The sequence below is a fragment of the Pantherophis guttatus genome, chromosome 3, assembly GCF_059756535.1.
Source record: "Pantherophis guttatus breed Tessera chromosome 3, ASM5975653v1, whole genome shotgun sequence".
Lineage (NCBI taxonomy): Eukaryota > Metazoa > Chordata > Lepidosauria > Squamata > Colubridae > Pantherophis > Pantherophis guttatus.
In genome coordinates, this window is record NC_142065.1 from 30,582,997 (window position 1) to 30,605,225 (window position 22,229).

General features: G+C 35.6%; 1 protein-coding gene across 8 annotated transcripts in view; it reads left to right on the forward strand.

The window, feature by feature from the left end:
* PTPRT (protein tyrosine phosphatase receptor type T) overlaps nucleotides 1-22,229 on the forward strand; it is a 677,232-nt gene that overhangs the window by 478,418 nt on the left and 176,585 nt on the right. For all 8 annotated transcript variants that reach the window (XM_034413956.3, XM_034413962.3, XM_034413960.3 and 5 more), the window contains exons 8-9: nucleotides 17,860-18,156; nucleotides 19,540-19,649. In XM_034413956.3, coding sequence (XP_034269847.1) covers nucleotides 17,860-18,156; nucleotides 19,540-19,649 — 407 coding nt within the window. The remainder of the gene's footprint in view (nucleotides 1-17,859; nucleotides 18,157-19,539; nucleotides 19,650-22,229) is intronic.

A 22,229-nucleotide genomic window follows, 5' to 3' on the forward strand; every position in this document is an offset into this window, starting at 1 on the left:
CGGCTCTGATGGCCTTACAAATCAGTGTCCATATCTTTACTGTTTATTTGAGGTCATTCTTGGCCTATCTTCATGGATGAAAAGGGCAAAAGTAGCAGAATGTCTGAGCACTAATTTGCTGGGATTATAATTTTTAAGGCCCACTTCAGGAATACTGTAGTCAAGAGCAGTGCAGAAGACAAGTATCTTAGACTGCCATGAAGGAAAGTCTTCTGGTCCAGAACCTAAGACAGTGGTGTCAAACTCATGTAGTCACAGCAGCATCATGTATTGGGACTTTTTCCCCCTTCGCTAAACTGGGCACGGGCGTGGCCAACACGTGATGCATCCGCCCCCAGGCCAGGAGTTTGATAGCCCTGGCCTAAGAGGAAAATCATTAATTGAATGCAGAAATAAAACTATCCCTAGTCTTTCTTTGGCACTTGACTAGTCCTTCCAATCAATCATCTGTTTTTGATCTTTTTTTCCTTTTAAATAACAAGGGGAGAAAATAAAATTTCTTAAATTGTCAGCTGGACAGTATCACAGTATGAAAAGTCAAGGGGAAGTGACTGAAACTTTATGAGCCAAACCTGTGTAATTTCTCTTTTAAAAAGAGTTTCAAATAAATGCTTTCCTTCTGCACGGTGAGACATCAGAATTAAATTGCTGGGCAACAGCAGATTACCCTGGAAGTGTTTCTGCAATAGGAATTTACAGGCAATAGCTGTTTCTATTCTCTCACCGGGCTTTGTAGTTTCCCCTGGACTGCTTTAGTTTTTGTATCTGGGGCTCAGAGCTTCACTTAAAGCAGTGAGGAGGAAAACTAATCTTTTCTGCTTGCTTTTCTTTAGTAGCCCTGCTTATAGAACTGATCCTAATGGTGTGGAAATTGGCTCAGGTGCCTAATTCCATTGGAAATTCAGACTGTTATGTGCAGTGGATGGTCCTGTGCTTGCCTGCAGTCTTGTTGCTATAATGCCACAGCAAAACGGAAAGCTGTCCTTCAATATCTTTTGAAGCAATCAGTGACAGAAGTGGTTTAAAAACTGCCTTAAAGGTCCAGTGTTCAATTTCTTAAACACTGAATATTTGTCAGATGGAACTGATGGAGGTCATTTTTGCTTCTTGCCTCCTCTCCCCCCCCCCAAATTTGTCATTTTCTTTTCCATATGTTTCTTTTAATTTATTTTCCCATCATTTTTCAGTTGTGACAATAAGGGATGGGGTTTTTTTGTTTTTTGTTTAGAACTACTCTTTGCAGGTGACTTTTATTAATGTAAGTTTTTTTGAGCATATTTTCTTTTGAACATAATACACCACCTTCATAAACATTTTCTCTTAATATATATGCATTTTCTGTATTGAATACAAAGATGTGTGAATTTCTATGCACCAGGTTCTTGATATTACTGTTTTCTAGTTTTTATTATTGTTGTAAGCCTATCAAAATTGAGTTTCATACAATGGGCAGTCATGTAAGTCTTTTAAATAGACTAATTTGCTGTTAGTTTTTACTCTTGTAGGAAGTTTACCGATTCTTTTCCTTTTCCAGGATGTATAAGGCTTGCAATTCTTTGTACAGAGAGGATAGTCTGTACTTCCTGCAAGTGACTGTTGTACTGTAAACTAATGAAGATTATGCACTAGTAATAGGAACATTCATTAATACATTTCTTGTCACATGACTATTGAAAGATTTACAGGCATTAAAGGCATTTAGAATCAAATACAATGAAACTCTGGGGAGGCTTAAAAGTTGTTATCTTAAAAATGCCAAATATTTTTTGTTTGTTATATTTGTTTTTGTTTTTGTTTTTTTGTTTTTTAATTTGATTTATATGCCGCCCTTCTCCGGAGACTCAGGGCGGCTTACAGTGCCTTCATACTTTTGTATATTTATACTAAGTCAGCTTATTGCCCCCACAATAATTGCTACTATAACTGAATTCATCCTTCATGAGAATTCTGCTTGTTCTTTTCTTCTCTTTCCTTCCATATTTCCCAGCATTAGAGATTTCCTAAATGGAACCTGGACTTCACATAATGTGTCCAAAATATGATGATTTGAATCTGATTTTTTGCATCACAAATATGATTTCTGGGTTAATTTGTTCTTTTATCTATTTGTTTTCTTGGCTACTTGTGGTGTTCTCAGGAGTCTTCTCCAACACAGAATTCAAAAGTATTGACAATATAGCTAACTTCTTTAAAGTCTAGCTTTTGTTTCCATAGAGTATCACTGGCAAAACCATTGCTTACATAATTCTGATATAAGCATTTCAGAGCATCTGAATATATTTTCCAAGGCCTTCAGTGCTACTCTATCAAGGGTTAATTTACAACACATTTCTTAATTTATGCTTCCTTATTGTTAGTTGATGCTAAAAGGCAGAAACTAACCACAATTTGTTTTGGGAGTAAAAGACAATCATTATCTGCCACTGAGCAATTGGCAAACCATATACAGGTGTAGTAAGTTAAAATACTCTTTATGGTGCAGTGGTAGAAGGTCACCAGCAGTTTTTCATTCATTTGTTGTTTTCTGAATTGTCTCAGGTAGTATAATCTCTGCTGGGCCCTTTTGACCAGTGCTGCAATGTGAGTGCCCCAGGTCAGGTCCTCTTTTATGATAACACCCAGAAACTTAAAACTAGCCACTTGTTCCACTCAGTCTTCATTGATAAGCAAGGGCTGGATGTCTGATCTATTCCTTCTATAGTCTACTATAAGCTTCTTGGTCTTATTAGTGCAAGGACTAAGTTATTGTCTCCACACCACGAAAGCAACCAGTGTTGATATCAAGCATCTTGATAGGCAGACTCATCCCCCATGGAGATAAGTCCCACCATAGACTCTTAAGAATACTGTTGACAGCTAAGAAAACAAACAAATGGATACTCAAACAAATCAATCCAGAGTTTTTATTTAAAACATTCAGGCTGCGAAGGTGCTAATGTTATGAAAGGCGGAAGGGAAAAAAGAGAGGATGACCAACAGCAAGAAAGGGAAGAAAATAATGAATTACAACGGCAATGAATAGCACATAATCAGTCAATCAGGTTGAAGCTCCTTAAAGTAGCTGATTGCCCTCTGAAAATATGAAAGTACAATCCCTTCTTATACCCATTATGATTTAAATTGAACACTTTCTGCCTTTTCCACAGTTTAGCAAAAAGCTTACCCTTGCTTTTCTTAGGCTAGAATATCAGTTGGATGTTGGCTACAATTGGCATTCCTACTTTTAAAAATTCTGGCTTCCAATGTAACTTCTGTTTTACTTATGATGTTCAGGTTCATGAAAGAGAGTGTGTGCATTTTTTCTGTCTTCTGTAATATACTTTGGAAGTATATTAAACAATGTGTATCCAAGTCAGAGACACAATAAATGAAAGAGTAAATCAATATGATAAAATTATGAGGCAGAACTCAAAGGATAAATAGATGGATGGATGGATGGATGGATGGATGGATGGATGGATGGATGGATGGATGGATGGATGGAGATCGATAGATAGACATAGATGGATGGATGGATGGATGGATGGATGGATGGATGGATGGATGGATGAATGGACAGACAGACAGATAGACAGACAGAGAAAGAGAGACAGAGAGAGAAATACAAACATAGACAGAGAAGAGAAATATTCCCCAATGATTCTGGAAAGCTTCTTTCCAACTTAAATTTTGAGGGAAAAATGAGGCACAGTGTATTAAATTTGATATTTTATTCATTTTTATTAGCCTCACTACTTTTTCACATTTTTGTGCAATATAGGGATATAATCTGACTATAGCAAAGTTTTATAAAGCACTTTTCCTTTGCTCAGCACTCTCCAGATATGTTTATTCCAATAATTTTCAACCATCGTAATCAGCAGTCAAACTGGCTAAGTTATGAGACTTCAAGTCCAGCACATCTGGAAGTAACTGGTTTTGAAAAAGTTATTATTACAGTGATAAAGCTTGTGACATACTTTGAAGAATCAAGAAAAAATGCTATAGAAACACAAAAGGGAAAAAGCCATGTAGAAAAGCATTAGCACAAATGTTTCAGAATAAAATATAAGTTACTGTGGAAAGTATACTCCACAGAGGAATAATCTTTTTTAATAAGTAGTTCAATAAAATCATGACATATTTGTTAATTAAGTAACAGCATAATAATTGACTTTGCTCTTTCAGTGTTTATATTTGTGATTACAGGCTCCCATAAGTAACATATATAAGCAGGTTTTATTTTATTAATATTAGCTATTTTACATAAACAAAACATTTTCTACAGGACTGTGATATTTTTGATCCTTGCAAGCTATCACTGTGCCAGTATTCATCTGTGCAAAACCGCTGATGTAATAATTACAAACAGACTCTCGTCTTCAGCTTCCGTAATTGGAAATTAAAAATAATATGCACACACACACACTCCTTGCTTAATTGTTACTAGTCATGACATATTATTTTTTTTTAACCCGTTGATAAGCATTAAAATTTAGAATGCAGAATTGTGTTTTGGATCACTGCATTCTTGTAAGCATAGACTCTTAAAAACACTATTTCTGCACATTTGTTTTAAATGAATAGGTAGTAGTATGTTTTATGAAAATTAAGAAAACAATCTGCTCTACTTAAATCAGATTTAATAGAATGAAAGATGACTGAAGAACCAGAAGTGAGGACATAATAAATGTAAATGTTCTCTTTTTGATCTTGAGTGTAGAATACTAGCTTGTACACTCTTGGTGGCCATAAGGTAGATATTTTATATGCCTCCATTTGTTTTTGCAAGGGCCAATTCACTGCTACTGTACCCATACATTTTAAATATACACTATAAACAGAAAACTAGGGATGCAATCAGTACCAGATTCCAAAGCCATTGATATGCATATGTTAGGCACCTAGAGTTGATAGTTCCTAGTGTTGCTGTTGTTGTAGAACATACATTTCTTAGCTAAGCCAGATTCCCATCATATCATATGTGAAAAATGCAAAATAAAATATTTTAAGGACTAACAAAGGGCCCATTCCATAAAATTACTCTAGCTGGTACTCTTTTGCTCATTGATTCATTGTGGGTTGAATTTGGGAATGAAGCAGAAACTGTCTTTTCAGCCTTGACAAGACTGATCAAGCTACATCTGCAGCACTATCCTGGCAGGAACTGGAGGGGAAAGTACTTTATTTTAATTTGTGTTTACTGACAGAAAAGCCAGTATTTTGTCCATGCAGACTGCACAACAGAGAACCAAAAAAAAAAAAAAGTAACTGTGAAAGAGAAATGCTTATCAACTGAAGCAATCCTTTGCCTTTTTGTTGTTTTTTCCCCCTGTATAATTCAAGACAATAGCAATTATGAAAAAGCGTCTCTACTTAAGCAAATGTTTCCACAGCATTCGTTCCAAGGCCTAATTACGTACTCTCATGGCAGAGGGAGGGATTTCATTTTTTTTTCACGGCTTAGAGGTTAGATTTTGATCATATCAAATCTACTGACTGAGTTTTCAAAAGGATGTTTTAAAAAGGCAACGGCTTTTTTTTTTCTTTTGTAAATATCAAGTCTTGTCGTAGCTCAATTTCCCTAACTTATTTTTCACTCCTTTATAATTAATTCTTACAATAATTAATAATGCATTCTTAATTCTGTGTGCTGACATAATTTTGCAAAAGCATGATGAATACTTTTAATAATTGTCTTTTATTGTTGCTGCTTTATTTTTAATGATGCTTTTCATTTAGTGTTGCATATCATAAAAATGGACTATTGACTATTTTTAAACTTTTACATAATAAGATAATAGCTTGTCAAAACAAATTTACAGAGATTGCCCCCATAAAAGGTGTGTGTGTGTGTGTGTGTGTGTGTGTGTGTCCTATGTAGAGAAAATACAACAAATACAGAGCCAGAATTGCTTAAGCAGATTTGGCATTATTTGACAGCATCATTAGTGCTGGATTCCAGACTTTTATGGGACATCAGAAAAACAATTGGATAGGATAGACGAGCTATACTTTGTCAAGCTAAGACATGGAGAATTCTCGATAGAATCAGATGATGAAAGAGAAGAAATGTCCTGCATAAATTTCCAGTTCTGTTTTATGAAGAAACACTAGGTAGGGAGAGAGTTGCATTTCTACATTTTATGCAAAAGGACGGATGCCTCCTAAAAGAGGCATTTTGTACAGCTTTTCAGTCATCCAAGATATCAGAAGGGAGTCCTTTACTTAGAAAACACGTTCATTTAGTGACTGCTCAAAATTACAATGGCACTCGACAAAGTGACTTATTTCAAATTTACAATCTTTGCAGCATCCCCATTATCACGTGATCAAAATTCAGATGCTTGGCAACTGATTCATACTTATGACCATTGCAGCATCCTTGGGTCATGTGGATCACCTTTTGCAAAGCAAAGTCAATGGGGAAGCCAGATTCACTTAAGAACCAGGTTACTAATTTATCAACTGCAGAGATTCACTTAAACAACTACGGCAAGAAATGTCATAAAATGGGGCAAATTCCCACTTTTGGCCTCAATTGTGGACATAGGTTGAAGACTACCTGTATTTAGATGCATTCCTGTGACAATTGTAACTTATGCTCCAGCCTTAAACTAGCATGCAATAAACAGAGGACAGAAAAATCAAAGAAACATTGTGAGAGGACATTTAGGCTGCAAAGTCTAAACCCCTGATCAGTGCAGGAATCTGAATGAAAAGATTCCCAAGATAGCTGTTTATGGCAAATAGAGTATTGCTTGAATATTGACTAGAGATAAGCCCACAATTATCGCTATTAATTATATCAGCATTGCCCAACCCATCAATTGTGTTGTAATATAATACCCAGAATTCGTAGGTAATACCAATTCTGTGCTGGACAAAAATTCTGGAACTTATGTACACAAAGGACATCGGAATGGGGAAAACAGGTTTAAATAATGTTTCAGAAATTGACTCCATCCATATATAATAGATAGTCATCTCTAAGGGAGATAGGTGGCATTATAAATTTTATAATAATATAATTAATATAAATCAACACAACACAATAATAAAAGGAAATTGCCAACATTTCTAGTCAAGTTTAACTGTTGAAGAAAATAAGTGTAGCAACTATATACAGTATTATAGGGAAGGTATCATTCCAGAGATTGGCTATGTAAAATCCTTTCAGGTGAATAGAAAAAATATTACAACTGAAAAGTTTATGAAAAGGGGTCTGAATAAATGTAAGTTTTGAGTAGCTATAGTTCAGTGCAAAAGTTTTCTGCCTGCCTGAATTATGTGTTAACTCAAAATCCACATAACTACAGTAATAAAATATATTTCTGTATATATTTTGTGTTATTACATTGCTACATGGAATCAAATGTCTTATGAAAAAAATCAAAATTATATTGTGTTCAAAAAGAATTTCAGGTCAATTTTGACCCGCTAATTAAATTCAAAAAAGGATTGACAATAATGTAATAAACTGTTATGAATAGTGAAAGTATTAAAATGTCTTTCTTTCACTGGGATTTCTTTCTGTTCAAAAGTTCGGTTTCTGAATGACCCCTTTCTAGATAAGTTTTGTTCCTTTTAGCTCACATTGATTCCTTTTAATCATAAACCATTCAAATATTTTTATAGTGTTACTTTGAAATAATAGAGCTGTGGTCTTAATCTCTTCTCTGTTCAATTCGTTCACCAATTTTTGAGAACCTTTAAAATCAGTTCTATTCTGCTTTATATAATTTCCCTTTGTCTAGCATTAAAAAGTGCAATTTGTTACAAATTTTGGAAGGGTTTCAGGCCAAGGTTTTGAGAGCTGCATGAGGCTCTAGAGTATGCTGTTCAGCTCTAAAACTGTGGAAAGAATTGATCAGCATGGGGAGATGTTAGAAAAGTAAATCTCAAGTGTCATCCTTCTTCTTCCTTGGATTTTTCAGTTAGCTTCAAAAAATGTGATAGATTATAATCACCATCATTTTGCTGAAGAATATAGGAAGCTGTCATACCAAGGGATTATATACCTAAATAATATGTTATAATTAAGTAAATGGTTGTCAAGCATTCAAAGTTATTGTTCAAAAATCAAAATGTCAGATATCTGCGAAGAATGGCATTGTAGCCACAAGTGAGAAAACCAGCATTTTTAATTTAAAATTGTCTTCATTTATTTAAAGATTAATTATAAGGCAGTTAGGAGGCACAATTAGAAACTACATTATGGAAGAAAAGTCTGTTAATCCTACGGATAATGTGCTGCTACAAAACCATGCTGAGTGTTAGCATGCAAATTAGCACAGCATTATTTTATGCAGTGTGATACCACCACTGTGATATTTAAATTTCAGGGTCTTTGTTTATTTCAGCTGTCATTTGAGCATTTGACATCATGTATAAATAATTCATTGACATCCAAAATGTTTATCCTGTCTATGATGCAAAATAACCCTGACCTACTTGAGCATTTTATATGGAAACAATGATGTAATTGATTACATTAACAATCCTACTATTTGCCCTGAATTATAAAAAGGGTGATAAGAGGTTAATTTGTCTAGTCCAGATAGAGTGGCCTTTAGTCTTCACCTCTCTTTCTTAGCTAATCATAGTGACAATATTCCATAACTGCTTGAGTCCCAAAGCATTCTGAGTACAAAATTCTTATCTACAATTAAATATTCTCATCCCAAAAGTTAGATTTATTTAAGTGTTCAATATTTCATTCTTCTGACAGCAACCTAGCATGTAATCATTTCTAATTGGTTTAGTTTTCATCTATAAGTCTGGGAGATCAGCATTATTTGGTTTGAGAGTTATAAATGTTATTCTTTAGTTTAGGCTGACTAGATCTTACTTTGTGTTATTTTTCTTCTACTTTTCAAACCATTTCTTCATCTTAAAAATTGTCTGTTAGAAATGTGCTACTTATTTGGAAATAACCTAAGGTAATTCTCCCATCTGACTATACATTTTAGTTATGCTATACCTTATCAGCTATGTATATTGCTTTGAGGAGAAAAATATGGAAAGGAGTTGATTTTCTCAGCAGTAACTGGAAGCATAGGCTGACTTTTTACCTTCCCCAATTAAAATTTCCAGAGACTTTAAGCATAGGAAAGAATCACATAATGGAGACAGAGTCATTTAAAGAAGACTCTGATAGAGTTAAAGCAGCTTTTTGAGCCCCATGTATAGGAAATGTTTATCAGAAACTATGGGTCCAAAAAAGAGTAGCAAAGAGGAGGTGACAAATACACTCAGCTGCTGAGCCAGTAAGGTCAGGAGTGAAATATGCCTCAGGGTGGAGGGGGACACCCAGCACAGGCCAGAAGCTGTAGTCCAACAATATTTGAGGGTTAAATACTCTGTCTTTTTGCAATAAAGATAATGTCAGGGTTCCAAGTAATAGACCTATAGCAAGCAAAACTCCCAGGCAGGTAGATTCCTCAAAGAATAGCTTTATTGGATATATCATATTGGCACAGATCTGGTGAAAACCGACTCTGAAATTTCCCGTGGTTTTCATCTAATTAAAAGTTTTCCCTCAACCCCAAATAATTAGTCACATGGTCCAATCAATGTGTTAACTGGTTGCCCAGTGACATCACTTCTCCTTCATCGGGCCATGTGTGAGAATGTCCTTGGTTCCCAAGAGAAAGTATTTTATTTTGCCTACAAAACCCCAGCTATCTCTAATCCCCTATCCCTATCCCTAATCTCCAGTGTGGCAACACTGAATCTCCAAGATGGCTTCGGTCAGGTCAGCTTCAGGGTTAACAAATAAAGCTGAGAAACTGATTCTTAACAGAAATCATGGAAGCAACAGTGTTAAATTCCTTAGATTTATAATTTTTGGAGATTTCTTCATATACATACATAGAGTTGCATTAGAAGGCCACGATTACTTTTTGTATCCAGAACTTTACTTTTTCCCAGAAACATGCTGTGTCAGTCTCCTACGGTGAGAGCATCTCATTTTGTATTATTCTGTTTTTTTCTTCCATTCCTTTTTTGAATGGTGATTTTCTTTATACTTCTGTGATTGCTGGCTTATAGGAAGCTATGTAACTGAAAATTCTGATTTAGATTCTTCTTAGTAAAAGTTATCTGCCTCCCACTGTCAGGAAAGCAGACAGGAAAGGAAGAGACAACTCTGTCAAACTGTTGAATTTGAAATGGAAGGCTTCAGCTGAGCATGAAAGCTAAATAGAAACAATCAGGTATGACCCTTTAGGTTAACTACTTGTTGCAAGGGCCTAATTGCAAGAAACTGTTCCTGTCACTAATGAAATATCACTGGCTAAAAGATAGACAGATTGGTTTGAATCTCCCAAAGCCCATTTTTGTGACCCAATTGATGCACAGAGGCACACACAAATTCAGTTTCCCACTAGTCAATTACATAATCATTATTATAAAAGAAAGAAAGAAAGCAGCTTTTAAGAATATTATTTTTCAGTCCTTCCTTTCTTGGATCAATGTACAATATTGTTAGAAGAAATGATATTTTTCTGCCTTGTTAGGTTGAAACAGATATATATTTTGTTAGTTATATGAACCCAGAATGTTAAACAAAACTGTTCTATGGCCACAGTGAATAATGTTAGGGTTTTAAAGTTTAAAGTGGTATGTTTGCATCTGCACACACAACATTAGTGCAGCCAATCTTAGCTTTGGAATTTGCAATACTATTATATTAACAAGTCCAAATATTGTATTAACTAATTCAGTCTATTCATAATCATGGAACCTCAAGAATTTTTTTTCCCTCCACATTCCCATTTCACCACAATAAGGTAGAGTTAAACAAAAATAGTCATTGCTAAATGCCTTATAATATTGATTAAAAGACCCTGCATCATGTGGAGAAGTTGATTCATATAATCTGTATTCATATATAGAATTGTTAATTTTTAATTAAGCTTCAATTCATCATTTTAATTAAGGACCACATTCTCTTAATGCAATTTACCTGGCCAGTTCAATATCCCCAGGAAAAACTTTTAGCAATGTCCCACTTTTAGGAAAGTGAGAGGTCTTTGAAATGACTTCTCACTGGACATATATTTGTTCCTACTCATCTTCCAAAAATTGGTCAAAACTGGTCACCAAGAGTTAAGTGTGAGCTGAGGGAATTGGAACTTTTTTTACCTTTATCCCAAAGGTGCTTTTTCAAGAGGCAACTGGACTTTCTGGTTTTTCTTTGAAGATGTTTCATTTCTCATCCAAGAAGCTTCTTCAGCTATGACTTTTTACCTTTATGCTATAACTTAGATTTGTACAATAAATATATTATTGTATCTGCAATAAAGGGAAAAGAATGAGCTTCCTTGTGAGAAAATCTTGGCTCTCTAAGGACTCAACACAACACAGCATAGCAAATATGTACATACTATTTTATTGTACCACAGTTCTTCTCTAACAACAGGCTATTACGCTGGGTTAATGGGTTCTGCTCTTCTAGGACTTTGCAAGATGACATTGTTCTATTAATATATCTAATACTCAATCCTTTATACTTTATACTGTGTCTTAATGCTCAGTTTAAACAAAAGTCTCCAAGTTTATAAAGTAGCATACATTGCCTTTTTCCAAAGTTCTTACACTATTTGGAAAGAACTATTTCAGTGTGGTTTTCTCCTCTTCTGGTTGATGCCAAGCTCCAAGCAAAGCTCCAAGCTCTAGGCAGGATTCCCACCAGGATATGCTGCTCATTGTAGCTTGTGACCCTGGCAGTTAAATGGAAGTTCTCTTGCCTGCCAATCTTCAGATGTCGCCTTTGATTCCCTATCTGTGTGCTGTTTGCTTATCACCTTTGCTGCTACACCCTCCCCTTCCCCATTCTTAGCGTTTGTTTTTGTAAACTCAGAAGACAGGATGGGATGAGGCTGCCTCTGGACCAGCACATCCTGGGAAACATGAGGATGTGGCTAAATTATCCCAGGCAGCTGCAGCACCAACTTAGATGCCTGTTAGTATAGTTCTGAGGAAATAGGTGAATGCTTGAGGGAGGGAGGGGGGACCTTGTCTGCATGACTGCAGCTACTTTTGAAAAGAGCAGAGAGCAACCCCAACTTCACTGCCTCACACACAGCAACAGAATAAGTATGTTTACTGACTTTCTGCCTGCTGTGCATAAAGGCTGCTCTGATGAAGGAGCAGTATGAGGTTGGAGAAGACAGTTGAGGAAGACTGCAAATGCAAAGGACAACAAAAAGAATCCTGCAGAGAAAGCACCTGCTGGATTACTCTTATCAGGCCTTTATAAACAGACCCCCCACCTTTATACACTGCCTGGCCTTGGCATAACTCATTGTCCAAGCAAAGAAAGGAGATGGGTTCCTCAGACTGGAAACCCTTTTTCCTCAGGGAGAAAGAACAGAAGCAGAGACTTCATCAATAAGGAATTGCTTGTATGCTCACAGCTGAAGTTGGAAGGCTTATTGAGACTGATGATGTGAGAACAGGAGAACAATGCTCAAACTGCCACTTCCAGAAGAGTTCCTTGGTGAGACATTTTATTTTGAATGTTACTTTGAATTCTTGACTGCTGAGGTTCCAAAGAGTTTCCTTTTGTTTTCAATCTCTGCTCCTGAAAGCTCAAGGGATTGTGAAGAAGAAACTTCAGTAGGTTCTGTACATCTTTAAAGAGTCTACAAGGATCTGGGAGAAAAAGATCATTAGTACAAATTGATTGAGTTCCTAGTGGGCCTCCTCACATAGACTACATTGGTTTCATGTTATACAGTTATACATTAGAAATGCCATGATGCCATGCATACTTTATCCAAATAGCCTAGGCATAGTGGTTGAATCTTGTTCTGGAAGTGAGTGACATAGACTATTTAAACTGTCCTCTGGGCATATTGAGGGGTGACAGGTTTTCTGTACATGTTTTTTTAAGATGTTATTCTTATACAGAAAAAATATAGTTTTAATTTCCTGTTACTTGCCCAAATAATCATTTTTTTTTACTCTGTGAAGAAAAGATCAGAAAGAAATAAAAAGGTGATGCAGGAAGCAAGTTATTTCAGCTGAGAAAAAAATATTCATTTTTGCACTTACCATTTTTTATTTCTAAAAACTGAATAGAGTAGAGTCGAGTCGAGTCGAGTCGAGTAGAATTCTTTATTGGCAAAGTGTGATTGGACACAAGGAATTTGTCTTGGTGCATATACTCTCAGTGTACATAAAAGAAAAGATACATTTGTCAAGAATCATAAGGTACAACACTTAATGATAGTTATAGGGAACAAATAAGCAATCAAATCATATTAGGAAACAATCAGTATAAATCGTAAGGATACCAACCAGGTTGATACTAACAAGCAACAAGGTTACAGTCATACAGTCATAAGTGGGAAGAGATGGGTGATAGGAAGGATGAGAAGATTAATAGTAGTGCAGACTTAATAACTAGTTTGACAGTGTTGAGGGAATTATTTATTTAGCAGAGTGAGGGTGTTCAGGGAAAAACTGTTCTTGTGTCTAGTTGTTCTGCAGTGCTCTATAGCGTCGTTTTGAGGGTAGGAGTTGAAACAGTTTATGTCCAGGATACAAGGGATCTGAAAATATTTTCACAGCCCTCTTTTTGACTCGTGCAGTATACAGGTCCTCAATGGAATGCAGATTGGTAGTAATTGTTTTTTCTGCACTTTTAATTATCCTCTGAAGTCTGTGTCTGTCTTGTTGGGTTGCAGAACCAAACCAGACAGTTATAGAGGTGCAGATGACAGACTCAATAATTCTTCTGTAGAACTGTATCAGCAGCTCCTTGGGCAGTTTGAGTTTTCTGAGTTGGCGCAGAAAGAACATTCTTTGTTGTGCTTTTTTTATGATGTTTTTGAAGTTGGGTATCCATTTTAGGTCTTCAGATATGGTAGAACCTAGAAATTTGAAGGTCTCTACTGTTAATACTGTGTTGTCTAGTATTGTAAGAGGTGGTAGTATGGGACGGTTTCTCCTAAACTCCACCATCATTTCTACGGTTTTGAGTGTGTTCAGTTCCAGATTATTCTGGTCTCACCATGAGGCTAGTTGTTCAACCTCCTGTCTGTATGCAGATTCATCATTGTCTCGAATGAGACCAATCACTGTTGTATCATCTGTGAATTTCAGTAATTTAACAGATGGATCGTTTGAGATGCAGTCATCGGTATATAGAGAGAAGAGAAGTGGAGAGAGCACAAAGCCTTGTGGGGCCCTGTATTAATTGTACAGGTATCTGATGTGATTCTGCTTAGCTTCACCTGCTGCTTTCTATCTGTTAGGAAGCTTATGATCCATTTACAAGTGTGTTCAGGTACCACTAGCTGGTTTATCTTAGTTAGAAGAATGTCTGGAATGATGGTGTTGAATGCTGAACTAAAGTCTACAAAGAGGACCCTTGCATAGGACTTTGGAAATTCAAGATGTTATAGGATGTAGTGCAGAGCCATATTAACAGCATCATAAACATTCATGCTAAGAATCACTCTTTGGTTAATTGCTTTATATACATATGCATTTGTGCTTTCTTCAGTATTATGGGAATTATGGGGTTGGAAAAGCTATCCATCTCTGCATGAGAAAACTCTACTAGTTTAACTGAAGCATGTAGATTTAGTATTATTTAGTTACATTTGAACAGATACTCAGAATGAAACCAAAAATGTTGAAACTTATTTCAAACAAATCAGGATTTGAATTCCTAAAGCTTGGGTGCATGGATAAATCAGTTTCATTGATTAAGGATGATTCATTGCAGCTGACAGATTACCAAAACATATGATACACTGGTTGAAGGCCATCTAATAATTGGATAACAAACTTAGAAAAGATGTTAAACAACTTGGTTAATGCACTGCTATTTTCTCTTCTGTCTGATGTGACTCTAAAGTTTAAGGTTATCTATAGCACACATAAAGGGACGTAATGGCTCAATGGCTAACAAGCCATTGAGCTTGTTGATCAAAAGGTTGGCAGTTCAGCGGTTCCCTAGTGCCATGTAACGGGGTGAGCTTCCATTACTTGTCCCAGCTTCTGCCAATCTAGCAGTTCGAAAGCATGTAAAAAATGGAAGTAGAAAAATAGGGACCACTTTTGGTGGGAAGGTAACAGCGTTCCATGTGCCTTTGGCATTTAGTCATGTCGGCCACATGACCATGGAGGCATCTTCGGACAGCACTGGCTCTTCGGCTTTGAAATGGAGATGAGCACTGCCCCCTAGAGTCGGGAATGTCTAGCACATATATGCGAGGGGAACCTTTACCTTTATAGCACATATGGCAAGCAAATCTGAAATAGTCACCATTTCTGGTCAGCACAGAATACAAAACCAATTATTAACCCCATTTTACATTCTAATTACTAACTCATATCTGATAATTTGTTACTACAGTAGTATTGCACTTTGTTTAATTTAGGCACAATGCATTTTGCAAAGCTAGTGTTACAGAATGTAAGCTAGTGTTTTTGACATAGTCTATGTAATAAAACAATTGTGGTTTATTCAGCAAACCATGGTCTGACAAACCACAGATTAATGCAAGTACAAATCTAATTAGAATGAAACTTGAAGGTAATACAGCAAGGAGTTGCTGTATTAAGATAATACAGCAAGGAGTTGCTGTATTATCTTAAAATAAAGAATAACCTCCATATTTCTTTAAATGGTCTCACCAGCACAAACTGCTTTCTCTCCATGTGACAAATATTGATTTTAACAGTTTAGACTGTTGAATCATTTTTTTGTTAAAAAAATAACATTTAAAATAAATGTGACAATATAGGTTTTATTAAAAGAGAAGGCATCAATAGATAGAAACAGTGCAGCAATTGTTCAAAGGATCTATTCCTTATTTATGAGCAAATTAGCAGAATAGTTTTTGTTTTGTTTCCTGAAGGAAGGTCAGTATACTGCATCTACCTACTATTTGGTGGGTGCCAATATTATGTTGGCTTTTAAAATGGTTGCTGAATTTGAAATGCTTGGGGTAAAAGTTATGATTTCATTTCTGATATACCAGACAAGTCGTGCCAAAACTGACTTGAACTGCTTCTATTGTATGGGTGGAATTGAGGTTACTAACCTAGGCCATTTTTTCTGTCTTGCTAAAAAGTGTATGAACATTTTGATTGACTAGTGCCGTGATGGCAATAGTGGTAAATATCTATGTGTTTAACAGTTTACTGCATACTTTGCAGCAGTGATATATGGAATGCAAATGGTAAAGACATGAATTAAAGGATGAAATGAAAGATAAGAAACTAGGTTATGTGAAATGAGGACAAAGGGAAGGATGCAATATATTAGAATGAAGAAGATCTAATCTTGTGGAATGCAATGTAGTTGAATATTTCTATGGAAATAAAAGTGTTGGTATAATTATGAATGAAAAAGATAAAATGCATGTTAGAAAATATGAATTGGTATCATCATAGGTTGTGGAGGGACATTAATCTATACGGTACTGATAGTGCTGATTTTCAATAATTAATATGATCTGGGGAAACAATCTGGTAGTTGGCATGGAAGAATGGCTGAAAAAGAGACCTTTTTTAAAAAGTGTCATTAGGTCATTTGAAGCTCTAGGCATGAATGGGAATAATGAATACTGAGCATTTGAATAGAATGTTTATTTATTTGAATATCTGGTTTAAGCAAAGCTGTATTTCTTTTTAAAAAAGAAGTGGGGTGAATGAAGAAGCATGATGCTTTTAGTGAAGAATGCAAAGATTATGAAAGTTGGACAGAGTGCTTTTTGATAATATTAAGGGATGAAGGAGGATGAGAAATAGCAATAAACAACATAAAACTAACATCCACCAATTAATTAATTTCTTTTCCTAATGCAGAAGTTCATTTCATAAACAGCTTTGTATATGGGAAGATCTGTAGATGTTGGTTTTGTTTTCACATGTGAGATGTAGCTCAATAATTTCCAGGTTATTCTTAGTGTGTTGTGGTGTGTTGTGGTGTCCCTTTCCCTTGGTTCCTTTGGGAAGGGACATATAGATCAAGACATTAAATTATTGGGTTGAATTTTGCACAACAGTTGCATATAACCAATTCAATCAGTTTTTTATTTTTTTAAAAAAAATGTTATTTTCAAGCCTCCCAGTATCTATTATGTAGGATGAGTGGCTATATAAATTATATAAATAAATATAAGAATTTGTAAACCAAAGTAGCTAATCTATAAAACAATCACAAACATAAATACTACATTTAGTAACCTCCACTGACACCCAATCTAATGGGAACAAATTAAATATCAAATACAGAACAATATCTTTTTCATGGTCTTTCAAAAACTCATCAAAATGGGCACCAACCAAACTCTGGGGGTTGGAAAGGCCAGGAGCTATAGTGAAGAAAATTTCCTTTGTCCTCCTGAGTACCTCCATTCTAAAATTCTAAAATGGAGGTACCTTAATTATCCTTTCGCACAATAAAAACATGATAAAGTTCTGTTTGAAGTAGAAAATACTTAAGATCCTTAAGTATTTATCCTTAAGATCCTTAAGATACTTAAGATACAAAGCATAAAAAGCTCGAAAACCAGCACTTTGAATTGTTCTCAGAAATCCATCAGCAGCCCATGCAATGCTTGCTAATGTGTTGTTATAAGGCCACAATAGTTCTTAAATATGAGCAAATGGACTCTCACATTCTATATCAAATGCAGTTTCTTGGCAATCTTCAAAGCAGCCCTCTGTAAAGTACTTTGCAATGTTATAGATTTGAGATGTTAAGTGTATCTTTGCTATTATCAAAGACATTTGTTCCAGATAAGATATGCCAGCTGAAACTGGCAGTTTCTTGATCTAGTGTTCATATGCAAATCCACCAGATGCTTTCATTTTTCATCAACTAAAGCATTACGTATTTTTCCTCCACAGATCCAGTCCATGGTCCTCAGAATGTAGAGGTTGTAGACATCCGATCACGTCAGTTGACTTTGCAGTGGGAACCTTTTGGTTATGTTGTGACTCGTTGCCACAGCTATAACTTGACAGTTCATTACCAGTACATATTCAACCAGCAGAAATATGAAGCAGAGGAACTAATTCAGACATCATCACATTACACGTTGCGAGGATTACGACCCTTCATGACCATCCGATTGAGGTTGGCTCTTTCAAATCCAGAGGGCAAGATGGAGAGTGAAGAATTGGTGGTGCAAACAGAAGAGGACGGTAAGAAATAAAGTTCTTACTATTTAAATTGTTTGGGGGAGGAAAGGGAATTAAAAAAACGCTTAAAGTAAGATTTTATTGGTAGGTAAGAAATTCAACCAATATGTTTCACAGCTCATCCCAAAAATAGACTATAATTTAATATTGGGAAAATAAACCTCTGAAAATTGTTACAGGCTAAAATTATAGCTAATACTAAACATAATGATGCTTCCCATTTTGCTTTTTGGAGAATTAGTTCTGATTACATCTTAACAAAATCAATAACTATATGTGTTGGGAGATTTTGGTTGTCTTCTCTAAATATGTGTCAAAATGTGTCAGGTGAGTTTGCTTAAAGGGTGCTTAAGAATTAATTTATGTTCAAGGGCCTGTCAAAGTTGATGATTACTGCATTTTTAAAAAAGAAATTTCAGCTTAAGAGATAATGTGCTAAACAGGCATCTGAATGGCAGTAGTTATTCCTTACTGCTATTTACTGGTTATTTATTTAATAGGTCATTTTTCTGGGAGGGTAAGGGTTCAAGAGAAGGAAATGATTTAAAGATCTATATGTTGATTAAACATATTTATTTATATTTCATATTTCTAAACTGTTCATCTCCCTCAGAGAGGAGCTATCTCTTACTCATTGAAATGAGTAACCTAGTTCAGGGGAACCCAACCCTGGGCTGTATATGTGAGCTGTGGGCGTGCATGTGAATGTCCAAAGCTCCATTTGTGCAAGTGGCAGACATGCGTGCCTGCTGCATGTGCAAATGGAGCTTTGTGTGAGAGTGCGCTTGCTCTCTGCTTGTGCAAAACCATCCCCTCTCTGCCCCGCCGCCACCAATCCACAAAACTGGAAAGGTTGGGGATCACTGACCTAGTTAATAAAACGCAAACAAAATCAAGTACTTCAGTTTTATTTTAACATGTCACTACTGAACATCCTTGCTTAATGACCACTCATTCAGTAACCATTCGAACTTACAATGGTGTTGAATTAATAGTAATTATGACCAATCCTCACACTTATTTCAATTTCAGTGTCCCTGTGGTTACATGATTGCCATTTGCAATCTTGTTTTCTGCTTTACTACAAGCAGTCAATGGAGAAACTGGCAGAAGGTTACAAATTAATGGTCATGTGATGCAGTCACATGACATTGTACTTTATGATTGTGTCACTTAGCAATGGAAATTTGGGTCTCAATTACTATTATTAAGGGAGGACTGTTATTTACAATTTACTTGTATTATTGTGGCACAGAAATTTGTACATGGTTTGGGAAAAATTGCACAGTATTTTGTCAGAAATTAGAGTGAACATTGATTATGATGTTAGGTTATAGAGAAAAAAATGAAATATTATAATTTACAAAGTTTTCATTTTATTTTTAGTTCCTGGAACTGTTCCCCTTGAATCTATTCAGGGAGGACCCTTTGAAGAGAAGATCTATGTTCAGTGGAAGCCACCAAATGAAACCAATGGAATAATTACCCTTTATGAGGTAAGATAGAATGGATGCCTCAAACTGTACTTCTTCTATCCCTTCTATCTTTATGATGGATTTTATAGTTACTTTTTGAGTAACTATACTTATTATGGCATGTTGTCACTTGGCTAAAAGGATTGGAGTGTTTGAATGAACAGTTCTGCATTGGTTTCACCTGTGAGGAATATTGCAGTGTAGGGATTTGAATTACTGGTGTCTTACAACTCCTTAACTCAAATACCCTGATGCTTGTACCAAATAAAATTCATGCTCTTTACTTTTGCTTGTAATTGATGGCATAGTTGTAGATATATAAAGAAATCCTAGTTATGAAATGAGAATGATTTATAGTGGTATGTCAATGCAAACATACCTACAGCAGAGCTAAGATAAAATTAGTGTCACAAATCTTAAGAGCAAACATTGTCTCAAACTGGTATGTCTTCCCAAATTTGAGATTTGAATGCAATTACTGCATACATAATGAAGTCCACTGCAAATTTGGTCTGTGCTGGATATAGTTTTCACTTTGCCTGAATTACCAGATGTGATTCAGTCCCATTGTTCAGATATAGCAGGGTTTTTTTTTTTCATTGTAGTAGCAATTCTGGAGAATGGAGAATAGGCATTACATATCCTTTGTATGTTGGGATGCATTCTTTCAGGAAATCTAGAGTCCCAAGTTCTTGAAATGCTATGATTTAGCATTATGAGAATAAAATAGTATTTATCTGGATTTATGTCATGTCCCTTTGTATTTCTCTGTGGAATGTAGCCATGTGGAAATCAAAAACTTCCATATTAGTTTGATTGCTACAATTAATTGCAATTAGTGATTTTAATCAGGAAGCCAAAATGAAATCGAAAATCTCTTGCATGTTACTCAGGGTTTAATTCCAATATTCTGACAAGAAGAGATGAAATGTGAATAGCAAAATTCCACCTTATTTCCTACCTGCAGTTTTCTTTAAAGGTTCAGTTGATACACCACGTGAAAGACTTTTGAAAGTGTAATATGATCTTGTGTATTATGTCAAATTTTAGTCTCTCATATGACTACAGTAGTTCCATTGAAATGCCTCTGCTATAAAAGCAGATGGCAGAAGGTTGGGGGTTTGCAGCAAGGTTAATGTGCTGAGCCTTTCACATCTGGAAACATGATTTTCCAAAGTGGTTTGGGTCAAAGGAAGAAATTGAGTTGAATGCTTTCAGCTGAGTCTCGGTGGATCTTTGTGCATGTCACTGAAAAGCTTCCACTGTTTGCTGCAACTAGCAATCTGTGCAGCAGACATTCTCTAATGTGTTTTTTAGACTGCAGAGCAGAGTATTTTAGGTTACAAGATGAGGGATGCAGTATATCTAACTTGAAATTAAATTCAGACAGCATCATTGCCACTAGGATAACAGTCCTTAAATAGCAAGTTCCATCTCTACAAAAGATATTCAATTAAAATAAAACCAAAAATTCTATGAACTAAGTATTTTAATAGAATTAAAATATTTACAGTGGGAATTTGGATGATTTGGTGTTATAAAAATTTCCAGAAGAAATTACAATACAGGTAGTCCTACCTTTGGGTAGACAATTGCACCCAAAGTTTATATTGTTAAATGAGACATTTGTTAAGTGAATTTTGCTCCATTTTTTGACCTTTCTTGCCACCGTTGTTAAGTGAATCACTGCCGTTGTTAAGTTAGTGACACTAACTAACTAATTACTTAATTCACTTAAGTAAGTGAATCTGGCTTTTCCATTGACTTTGCTTGCCAGAAGGTCACATGACTCCAGGGCTGTGCAACTTTCATAAATATGAGTCAGTTACCAAGAGTCTGAATTTTGATCACATGACCATGGGGATATTGCAATGGTCGTAAGTGTGAAAAATGGTCATAAGTCACTTTTTTCAGTGCCATTATAACTTTGAATGGACACTAAATAAGATGAGGTTTACCTTTACAGGCTTTTTTACTTTTTGAAAAAAATCTTTCTATATTCTTGCCAAGAAAACTAATGATCATATTTATAAATTGAGCTGGGAAAAAATGAGACTTTACTTTTTTTTTCTTTAGATATTTATGTATGACAACAAAATAAACTCAGTTGTCTATAACAGCATTTACAAAATGGCTGACAGCCCTATGGAGAATGCCAAGGGAGTGCTTCTAGAGCTTGGAGTACTGGTGGAGGTGTTAGGTAGATGAAAAATATTCCTTTTTTTGTCAGCAAAAGAATTTATGTTGGATGTATTCTATTGGATGGCAAGCAGGGAAGGCTTAGATAAAGTGCTATGTTTTGCAGAGAATTCTGGGAATCGAACTGACACAGACATATTTCTAAAAAGATACTAGTTCTTGTCTACTTAAGGGAGATCTGATAGCAGTTTGCCAATACTTGAAGGGTTGTCACAGGGAAGTGAGGAACAATTTATTCTCCATAGCACTTGAGGGCAGGATAAGAAGCAATTGGTAGAAGCTTGTCAGAGAAGATCCAACTTGGAAATAAGGAGGAATTTCCTGATCTGAGAATGATTAATCAGTGGAACAGCTTGCCTCTCAGAGTTGTGTGGAGGTTTTCTGGAGGTTTTCAAGAAAAGA